At 33.3% G+C, this 11,457-nt stretch overlaps 1 protein-coding gene across 2 annotated transcripts; it reads right to left on the minus strand.

The window, feature by feature from the left end:
- Positions 1-1,748: 1,748 nt before the first annotated feature.
- On the minus strand, positions 1,749-11,379 carry LOC126809743 (actin-related protein 2/3 complex subunit 1A). Of its 2 annotated transcripts, XM_050534493.2 has the most exons (14): positions 11,230-11,379; positions 9,004-9,088; positions 8,566-8,717; positions 8,254-8,362; positions 7,599-7,716; positions 7,238-7,297; positions 6,946-7,052; positions 6,421-6,523; positions 6,031-6,106; positions 5,386-5,489; positions 5,081-5,167; positions 3,847-3,936; positions 3,062-3,152; positions 1,749-2,506 (listed from the first exon to the last, which is right to left on the minus strand). In XM_050534493.2, exons 2-14 carry the CDS (start codon positions 9,068-9,070, stop codon positions 2,468-2,470), a joined length of 1,203 nt encoding a protein of 400 aa, XP_050390450.1. In that variant the 5' UTR covers positions 9,071-9,088; positions 11,230-11,379; the 3' UTR covers positions 1,749-2,467. The 2 variants fall into 2 exon arrangements, with proteins under 2 accessions (XP_050390450.1, XP_050390452.1); XM_050534495.2 differs by lacking the exon at positions 5,081-5,167.
- Positions 11,380-11,457: the final 78 nt, after the last annotated feature.

Consider the following 11,457-nt stretch of genomic DNA (forward strand, 5'->3'; position numbering starts at 1 on the left):
TCATCGTTTCGATTGACTTTAGATTGATAGAGTTTAAGGTCTTGCCACGAACAAGTAATAAGTATATTGATTTTCAATGATTTTTTATAACTTGGAACAGCTAAATTCATATGAAATGTTTTGTATACTTAACGTTGGCAGGGGCCAAACAAATTTTAATGATTTTCTGATAATTACGTAATGAGTTGTTACTCTTAATATGCGACAACTCTTGTTGACTGCCCAGACGATTTAAGTGCTGTATGTTTTGTTGCCTGGCAACCTATCTTTATGAATGTGGACGTATATGGCCTCGTCTGCGTTGTGTTGTCTGTGTCCTACAGGCCGCAATTCTTAATGGATTGTCTTGAAACTTTGCATTCTTATACCCTAAGGATGTGTCGCATACAGGCTGCAATTCTTAATGAATTGTTTTGAAACTTTGCATACTTATACCCTACGGATGATCCCTATTGTTTTTGGAGCATGCCCTACCCCAAGGAGTAGAGCCACGCCCATTTTTGTATTTGTTTGTCGTCTGTCATATTTCTTAACAGAGCATCTTGAAACTTTGCATACTTATTTCTTATACCCTAAGGATCATCCCCATTGTTTGTGGTCCAGGAGCAGAGCAACACCCATTTTCACCTACAGGCCGTAATTCTTGATGGATCGTCTTGATAACTTTTCATACTTATCCCTTATACCCTAAGTATGTCCGCTATTACTGTTTGGTGCATGCCCAACCCCCTGGGAAAGAGCCACGCCCCATTTTTGTGCTTTTGAAACTTTGCAGGATTATCCCTATTGTTTATGGTGAATGCCCGACTCCCAGGGGCAGAGCTACACCCATTTTTTATCTGTGTGTTGCCTACAGGCCACACTACAATTCGTAATGGATCATCTTGGAACTTGGCATGTGTAGGACAGCAACTATTGGTTTTGGTGCATGCCCCAACCCCCAGGACAGCCACCCCCATTTTTTTGTGTTTAGCGTCTGAAGGCCACAATTATGGTGCATGATCACACACTTTGCCACACACACTTTCAGTTAACAAATTTGGATCCAATTCGGTATGATCTATCATAGGGTTGTACCTATTTATATTGTTCCATATCCAAACCCCAGGGGCCAACTACACCCAATTTTTGTGTTAATGTCTACAGGCTGCAATTCTGAATGGATCATTTTTTAACTTTGCATAGTTATTCCTTATACTGTAAAGACAGCAATTATTTATTTTAGTGCATCCCCACAACCCCCAGGAATGTGGACGTTTTTTTCTCTAAACTCATTTCCATATTTTGAAGGTTATAATAAGACACTTTTTAGTTGATATTCTTTTGGACAGGTTAAGGGTCTGGTCAGCACAAGCAAATCTAACCTTGGCTGTATAACAAATTCTGCCAATTTGAAAACTTTCAAGTTCCCGGATTAAAAATGGTGGCGCCCATGAAGATGCCTGTGAAGAGTGACATGTACTTCCGATATCAAACGCTTACATTCTTTCAAGTTCATCCTTTTTTCTTTAAACAAAGGACAACTTGCAATTTCTAAAAGCGGCAAGTTTTCCTAATAATACCAGTATGGGTGTAGCTACATATCCCTTACCGTCATACAGCCGAGGTTAGATGTAGAGAACTGGAGTCTGACGAGATTTAACTAATGCTGGTGTGACATGTAAGAATAATAATTACCCCCCAATGTAGAGATACAGATTTTTCATTCTGACGTACAACCATGCAAATAATGAGAAACATTTAATAAATTAGATGTAAATAATCTGTATTTATTGTATAGCACAGACACTACCATTAACTTATGATCAAACTATACAGTCAGTTTTTTATTAAATAAAGTGAAAATTTCTGGAAATAACTGCAGCCTTATAATGGACATATTATATTAAACAGAAGAAGAATTCACAGTTATAATAGTTAAAGGAGCTAAATCTCTATTCTTTGGCACCTAGAAATGGACACAAATGAGTCGCAATGCACTTACTAATGTAATATGATTGTATATAAACTGATTTACATTCAGATTTTTGTTTTTAATGTAATTTTAATCAATTATGTTCAGCGAAGAGTGCAAATTGAATGGCACTAGTCTTTGGTGTCTGGTTATTCCAGTCTACATAGGTAGTATTCTCCTCTGGGATATGTTTAGTCTTGTTCATCAAGTCGTTTCATTACAAATTGCACTCGAAAGCATTCTGGCACACGATTTGCGTGCCAATATTGAATATTGGATATCAGTAGGCCATCTTTTCATGGTAAGATAACAACATCAATGTTGATTTAAAGTGACCAATAAGTCTTGTTTGCAATATCAAAGCTGGATGATACTGAGTTAAAGACTTGCCTCCCTTAACTATTAGCATATAAAAAACTATTTCGTGTCATAACTGTGCACTTTTAAAGAAAGTAAAATTTTTAAAAAATGAAAGCATTTGTTTCAACTATTAATTTGCATCTTTATTTATGCTTAGGCTATTTTTAGCCCAGCAATGCTCTTCTCTAAACTCTGAAAAAAGAAATAACACTTTTAAAGAATATTTTCGATAAATATAATAATTCAAGATGTAGAGGTACATAGAGAAATATCAACACTCATCGATAAAGTAAAAAAACCCGAGGCTCTCTGAGGTTTTTTTTACTTTATCCACGAGTGTTGATATTTTTTGATATAAAAAAGATGAGTAGGAGATTTTATTTATCACCCACTCCTTTCTTACGTGCACAAATAAATAAATATAATTCTTTGCTATAGACTTCACTTTTACTGAACCTGATTACATAACGGCGTAGTGATACATCATTTTTTTATAGCAATTCAACCATTGCAAAGTCCTTTATATTAATAAAAAATGAACTGTTCTTTGAAAATACAAAAAAGTAGTTCCTTTTTAACTGACCAATCAAATTCATGTAAAGCAATATATCCTAAGGAGATATCGCAGTAGATTATGAAATTTATCACACAAGCGATAGCTACTGTAGAATGTATTATTGATTATTGGGTGGTAAAGCTAATTAATCTTCAATTTATGCTTAGTTTAAAAGGTTATAAAATATTTACCTTAACATCCCAGATAATAATATTACCATCTACACCTGATGTTGAGAATTTACTACAATTAGATTTAGTTCCTGAGAAAATACACACCTGACTGTAATTTAAAAAAAAATAAAAACAATTATTTTAGAACACTATCTGAATATTCAAACCTCAACTTTACTTTGAGATATTACATTAAATAATTCTTACAGACTAAACTGCCAGTTTTTGTAGACCATCTATTAACAATGTGTCCATCCAGGTTATATTTCCCTATTTACATACATGGTATTTCTATAATCCTATAATGGTATTTCTAATTGGAAAAGACCCAGAGCAAACAGTGTACTGCATTTTGATTGGCTATTTTGTTATTGTTAAGGAAGCTTGTCGGAAGATACACCCACAAGCTGACATTTCGAGACTATTCGCTCAAACGTCAAGTTGGTTTTACAGCATTTCGGGTTCTAAGAGTTAAATAATCAATCTGAGTACATATTAGTGTGGTTTACACCACAGAAATATTGATATTACCCTAAAAATGCAAATCAAACATCATTACTTTAAGAAAATAACCAAAGATCAAAGTAGATTGACTTATTACTGTAACAAAGAAGGATGTTTTGCCTATAAAATATAGTCAAATGTATTCAGGATTAGTCTCCTTACAATTACATGTGAAATACTATTATCATAATCTTCCCTAATATTATACCCAGCTCATCAATTCTTAACCCTTTCAAGATTTCCAATTGGAATTCAAAACCTACAACCATCAAGAATTATTAAATATATATTTTTATTACGTGATTGTATTTTGGTGTTGAGTCTTTAGTTCACTTGAAGAGTCACCAGAAGTGGCATGCGAGTCCAGACTCTTGAAACGATTCATAGCACTGAAAGTATAAATCAACAGGACAATAAAACATGTTGATAACATGTAACAAATAATACATGTAACAAAGATTAACAAGTGACAAATATCTGCAAATAAATATATGACAATAAAAAATAATTATGTAAAATTTATGTAAATTTATCTAATAAGTTTTTCACATTTAATTTTTTTTTTGAATTTTTCATTTTATTACTCATGCCATTAGTAGATTTTTCAAATTCTAGGGCATTCGAAAAAAACAAAAAACAAACCATGATCTACTTGTATGGGGTGGGGTGTTTTTCAAGTTCATGCAACATTAGATATCAGATGTCCGTGCAATTTAGTTGTTTTTTTAATATTTCTATATAGGTTAAGGTATGCCAAAGTTAATTAATAACACTAAACAATTGCAATTCAGTTCATTTTTAAAATTAGCTTATTGATAAGATGGAGTGGAAGTTTTAGTTCACCTAAAAATGGTTCAACCACACCATTCCAGTTGACAACAGAGAAAATGATTTTATAAGCCCACAATATAAGAGGGAGTAAATTGTCTCTCCATCCAAAATTCTTGTAAATGCTCTACAGATCAGAATCTTTTCAAACCTGTTGGGATTGTTAGGCTAGTCCTATGAAGGAACCCCACCACAATTCAGGTTCGTGCAATAATTTGCCACCGTCTATAAAACCTTGGAAATGCTTTAGAGAGTTTTTGACTGGGAATGTTCGGCTACTGCCCTTTAACATGCTCTACTGTTTAGAATTTCCAAGACATTCTTTTTTTTTTTCAAATTGGCTACAATTACTTGGATAGTCCTAAGGAGAAATTCTATCAAAATTCAGAGTTTCACAACTATTTTTTCACAAAGTTACTGCTCTTCTCCAAATCTGTGAAAGTGAAATATGTTTCTAAGAGTTGTTCATCAATTTTATGCACAGATATGTAGTTAGTTATTGCCACTGATGGTAAGCCTATATTTGTTGTCTGGCAGGTATAATTAAGTCTATATTAGATGAAAGCCCTTGTTATACTTCCAATTTATATAGTAAGTCTGCCTTACACTCATAATTACATCTATCTACAATCTATCAATGTTATTAAGTTGGATTAGAAATATAATCACACAAATACTGCAAGTCAACTTGGCATTCCTCCAAACCTGAATACTGAATATTCTTCCTCGTTTTCATCTGAGTTATTTTCATTATCGAGATCAAATGAACTAATGGAATTATAGCTGTCTTGTCTGTAAACAATGATCTTTTATAGTCAGTTAATTCAGACATACTTCAGTAAAATTCCAGATATCTAACTGCTATAGTTTTACCTGTATGTGTTTGCAAACATTTCACATGTATAATAATAAATCTTTGAAAAAGTAAAATAATTTGACATACTGTACAGAGATTAACATGAAATTATAACAATAAATGGTATATGGTGAATAAATTACATTTGACCAACCTCATTGTTCCAGATTCTTTCTTCTGGGCTTCATCTAATTTCTTTATTAGGTTTAATTTTCCACCATTATCATAAGTAAATAACATGGGATTACAATCATAGCCCTTAAATATATAGAATTATAGATAAATATTTATCAAAAATTATTGAATTTTTTGTGATACGATTCAGCACATTTTTAGTTTAAAAAGTACATAAAATGACCATATGAAAACAGTATTACACCAATTTCACACCAATCTAAATATTCTCATCAAAAGGGTATATGAATATGGCCATAGTGATTATCTTTGCTATGGCAAATTTATAACAAATTCTCAATAAAATTACACCATCTTGTAATAAGCCATAACATACTGTCACGCTTATTTCATATAAAACAAATTCATACATGTTTTATTTTTTTTTACAAAAGTGGATTAAGAATCATTAAGGAGAGTACTGAGCCCCTCAACCCCCAATGATTTGCAATGGATTCAGTTTTAATTATCTCCATCATTAAAATTGTCCAAAAAGACAAATATTTTTCAAGGGCTTCACCCCCAAACCCAATATGATCACTGGATGATCACCTGCTGCCTTTACCGTTACCTACAGTTTATAACTTGGTGAAATATTTTACTATGATGTTATAGAACTACTTACAGAAGCTACGAGGCTGTTCTCTGTAACCCATGTAACACTCTTAAATGGGAGAAATGTTCCTTTAACTGTCGCCAAACTGAAATAAATAAAAACATTACATTAAATAACGTGTCTGCCAACGAAAAAGACACCCACCAGGAGCTAAGACCTGTCATCTTGGGTATCTCTCCTTTAATATCACTAAATGACAGTCACTTCAAGTCCTCCACCCAACCCCTGCTACAACTTACAAATATCTACTGACGCTCCTTAAGTGTCAAAAAAACTTACAATATTCTTATGGCAGAGTTATTGCACGAGCACGAATACTTATGAGTAGCCAGAAATAATGTTGACAGTTTAGATGTATATCTAAAAGCCTGCAGTCATAACAAAGACTATGGAACTTACAGGGATTCTTTAGCAGCATCAACCACATTGACACTAGAGTCATGTCCTACCCACACCAATCGATCACCACTTGGAGAAAAGGACACAGAGTGAACCCAACCTCCTGTAAATAAAATACAGTCAACCTTTAGTAAAGAGCAAGTATATTAATCAACAATACATCCCTATTCATTTACTCAACATCAATGTTTTGTTAACAATTTTACAATCTTGTTCTGAGCTAAAGTGAATCAGGATCCACTACTTATGGATGTAAACAAACATATTCGGTGACCAACCTATCAAACATAACCTAATGTTTTCATATTGCATTGTATGTGCATTTACTTAAATATGATAGAAGGTACTCCCCTATATAACCTAATTATTTTATCAGAAACTTTTGACAATTCTGCTTATTAATGCTTAGCAAGAGTTTAATTTCCTGCCAATACTCACACTTTAAACTGTAAATGAACAAAATAATTTCAATTGTAAATTGTATGATTTATTGCTATAGTAGTATTTATATAGGTAAAAACTTACCACTGCCATTGGAGTGTTCAGCTAAGAGGGTACCAAATGTCATCTTTGTTCCCCAGGAAGATGCATCAGGTTTTGTATCATATTCTTTGATATAACCAGAAAATACTCTGATAAAAAGATAAAATCCAAGGTTTTAAACAGTACATTTCATTAATTCTTGCCCCCTGGCTTGACAAAACTGTATGCTTATTTAATTTTATTCTTCAAATGTGTTCCACAAATACCAGTGTATCATATAATATGAATGAATCAGTATTTCAATCATCATATTTCTAAACAGATATAGACTCACCTAGCTTTAAAATCTGTAGATCCAGCAGCCAGTAGAATACTGTTAGGGTGCCAATCTAAGCTGAAATATTTATATCACAATGCAAGCTTTTGAATAACCAGAATCATTTGTGTGTATAAATGGGACAATAATTCTTGATAGCTCTCTTTATTTCAGTTCATCCTGCTTATGTCAAATTTTTAATAATTTATAGCTGATCATGAACTGGCAGGCATTTGAATTTGCATACATAGGTTCAGATTTTGACCTCTTTCACAAATTTAAATGATTGCCACAGTAAATGTAGGAATTGGAATAGGATAAGGAATGTATGACAATGACATTTATATATCTTCAAGTCGTGTCAGGTTAATATACATACCATGTAACAGTTGATCTGATTGGTTTCTTGATATGTTTACTGACCCACCAATTATTTTCATCTTCATAATAAGAAACAGATATCAATCTAGCTCCACTACCAACAGCAAATTTCCTTTCTATAAACAAAATAAAATACAATGCTGCAAATACATGTACTGGATAGCTTTCATATTTAGTCATTATAATGAAATTTTATGTTGGTATAAACAATCTTTACATTTGAAGCTATTTGGTATACAAGCTCCATAAGCCAATTTTCTCCCTTTTTGATAGATGAAACAATTGTCATTGATTATAAGCAGTGACTTCTCTTCTGGAATAATCTTGATGCAACCACTGATGTAGTCTAGTTTGAAACTGCATTAACTGTTTTGATTCAAGTCTAAATTTTCTCTAGAAAATAAATTTCTCAATATACCACAACCTGTACTCTAATAAGTTTGCTGTATCACAACAGCAATATTACTTTGGGTCACAATACACAGAGCTTAGATGAATAAAACTTGCAGTTTTCTCAATGTGCCCAATTATTGTTACATTCTGATGAAGTAACAGCCCCAAAATGACTACATGTTTCAATACCAACATAAACAAATATAATAATACATGTATTCTATCATTCCATTGAATTTAGGAAAACGGTGCCAATTTACCATTTGGTGACCACTTCACAAACGTAGCTGCTCTATTTATCCTCAAAATAACCAGATTAGGTTTCCAGCTTCCATCCTCATTCATAGTCCATACATAAGCATTCCTGTCCTATAAATACAAATTAATGTATACTTTAACTAACAACCCCCTATCAATTCATTGGACTTGTAATTTTTCTTTCAAAAAAAAGCATAGCTCTGCAGATATGAGTTATATTAGAAAATGCAGTAAAATTGTCAAACACCATACAAACAACGTAATGTAATATTTTCTATAAATTAGTCTAAGATATAGTACAATAAATAACTTACAGCCCCACATGTAACAATCTTGTTACTATTAGCTGCCCAATCAATACTAGTTACTCTCTGTCCATGTTCTGTTAAAGTATGGGTTGGCTGCCATTTATTAGCGTTCTTTTTATATAACTGAACTTCAGATGAGTTCAGAGATAGAGCCAGGCCTGTGAAAAAATATAACATCATTATTGTTTGTCATATAATTAACAATACTCAAATACAGTCTTCCAAGAATTACACATATATCACTTTCAATTATAATACTCAGTAAAATCAAAATAAATATTCCTATTCTTCACATATTCAGAATTACAGAGTAGTTCTTTGGCATGAATATATTAGGTGTCTTTCTTCTTTCTGACAGCACACAGTATCTCTGTTGACTTCCTATACTGTTTTTAGATTGTTTTAACTGATTTATTTTAAATCTATGCATGTAAAGTTCAGTACCTGTTCTGTCTTTATTCCATGTGTGACAAGTCACAGGCTGGATTCCAAAATTGTGTTTTTCAGCCATGTTTTTTCTTTAGCTAAACTGTAAAACAATTAATAGAGACATGAGGTATTTATGTTTACTTAATTTTATTCATATGAATGATCAATTACAAAGAAGTTTTCAATTGAACAGTTTAACTATATCTCGAAATATATAATGTTTTCCTGGTAGTTTGGATGTTTACCAATGCATTGTTATGTATTTAAGATCATGACTAAAATGGTATTCTCAGGAATTCCTCTAGTCTGACCATATTATTTCATCATGACACCCGTTTACACCTTGTGCAGAGTGCCACTAGTACTCAAAGTGATTGATTTTTTTTACTAGAAAATTGTATGACAGCATCTATGTGGTACAGCTCAAGGGGATCACGGTGGCTAAGTGGGTGAGACGCTGGCTCGCTAGCCTGGAGGTTCGATCACTGCATTGGCCGAGAAGTTCATCCAGATTTTCTGGCGTGGTACTCCCTTGTCAGTGATGCAGGATAAAAAACCGAAGTCTTGTGTACATATATTGGCGTGCACATAAAAGATCCCTTGACAGTTGGAATTTGATATAAGAGTAGGCCGTAGTGCTGCTGTCCGGGCAAAATTTCACTCATAGTACTCTCAGTATGGCGTATGCTAGAGCTGGAGATATTGGTAAAATCAAACATCGCGATATTTCCCCAAAAAACGACGATATATCACTATATCGCGATATTTTAGTTTTATTATAAAAAGCTAACAATATATCGCGATATATCACAATACCCCGATATTTTAGTTTTATTATAAAAGATGTGATTATATAAGTGTTAAAAACAGGTCATTCCCTCCCCCTTAGGGTGCATTATTCCTGTTTCAAAAGCACAGACCGAGAATTAAGTTCAAGGGTTAGGGTTTTGGCTAGGCAAATGTGGAGAGGGGTGGGGGAGATGTCCTAGAACCGTGTTAGGCTTTATAACTACTGTTCAATCAGCTTGAGCTTCGCAATGTTCCGCCAAAATGTTGAATAACATGTGGGTATGAGTAGACTCAAAGAACCAGACGTAATTTCTCCTATTCGGTACACTACAAAAGCGCATAACTCTGGAGTTTGTCTAAATCTCGAATATCTAGACGCAATTTAGTTTTATTTACAAATAACATTTTACTTTTATTTAAATCGGCTTCAGTTTAAAAATTGGCAAAAAAAACCCCCAAAACACCCAAACACACACACAAAATGATAGTTACATGTAACTAACAAACGGCATCATACATTAAATGGTAATAACTATTTCCCAACGGTGCCAATGATAAATCGACCGAAGACGACGAAGAGAAGATATTATGCCATGACTTACTTGGCTGGTTATTCGAGTGTTGCACAGCATTAGCGACGGGTTTGACATTATAATGACAAATTCCAACGGCAAGAGGGGAATGTCCCTATAAATTAAATAATAATTTTTCAATTATGAATTTATTTTTCAAGTTTAATAATCGAGAAAACCACTAGACTATTCATGTATTTAGTAGGCCTTGTCAATGAACAAGTGACAAGTCATCCGAGTCATCGATCGTGACGTAATGTCGTAAATTGTTCGATGTCAATCCCATCCCAAATGCAGCACATAATATCGTGACATATCGTGTAAAATACCGGTATATTAATAGAAAAACACACAATACGATATATCATTATACCGCGATCTTTTAGGTGGTTTATAAAATATCGGAATTCAAATTTTAATATCGCGATTTATCAAATTACCGAAAATATCGTCCAGCCCTAGCGTATGCCCGTCTTCATTAGCCCAGATCGGAGCAGAACTGTAGGACGTTAAAGCCCATTTCATTTCATTTTCAGTACAGCTCAATATTTTGATCTGAAGTTTTTGATAGACAATTGGGCTATTTCTTTGCATTTTAAGGTTTTATTAAAGGGTGCCCTGTGAAATCTAGGATCATTGCTTGAATAATTCACACTTGAATCAGTAGCGGGGGTTTTGGACGAGTTAATTGGCAGCTCTCCTTACCTTATTATAAGAAAAAGGAAGAAAATTGATACCATTATTATTTAATAATAAATCTTAGTACTTTGTGACTGACTCCAGTAACACAAACCAACCACACCCCAAGCTTGTGTATGTTTGCTTTTTTCTGAAACTCAACAAAGAAAATAAGTGCTTACCACTCAGGCAAATACTTTACCTGTATGTCTATAAGAAAATATACAAAATTAATAGAAAAATCCGCGGACTATGGTCAGTCAACACGAACTTCCTTTTCTGGATATTGACCACGCCTGCTATAAACTGATGCACCGCCAATAATAATTTAAAAAATAAATCACTAATCTCTCATCATCGTTTTCAACATATTTATCTAAATAATTCAAAATATTAAATAACACGCCGTTAAATCAATATGTTTATCCAT

The sequence above is a fragment of the Patella vulgata genome, chromosome 2 (assembly GCF_932274485.2).
Source record: "Patella vulgata chromosome 2, xgPatVulg1.2, whole genome shotgun sequence".
NCBI classification, from domain to species: domain Eukaryota; kingdom Metazoa; phylum Mollusca; class Gastropoda; family Patellidae; genus Patella; species Patella vulgata.

Coding starts and splice junctions, on each gene's coding strand:
- LOC126809743 (XM_050534493.2), bottom strand. CDS start 9,070: ATGGCTGAAAAACACAATTTTGGAATCCAGCCTGTGACTTGTCACACA. Junction 5,168..5,385: donor AAAGAATCTGGAACAATGAG/GTTGGTCAAATG, acceptor CATTGTTTACAG/ACAAGACAGCTATAATTCCA. Junction 2,507..3,061: donor TTATTATCTGGGATGTTAAG/GTAAATATTTTA, acceptor TTCTTTTTTCAG/AGTTTAGAGAAGAGCATTGC.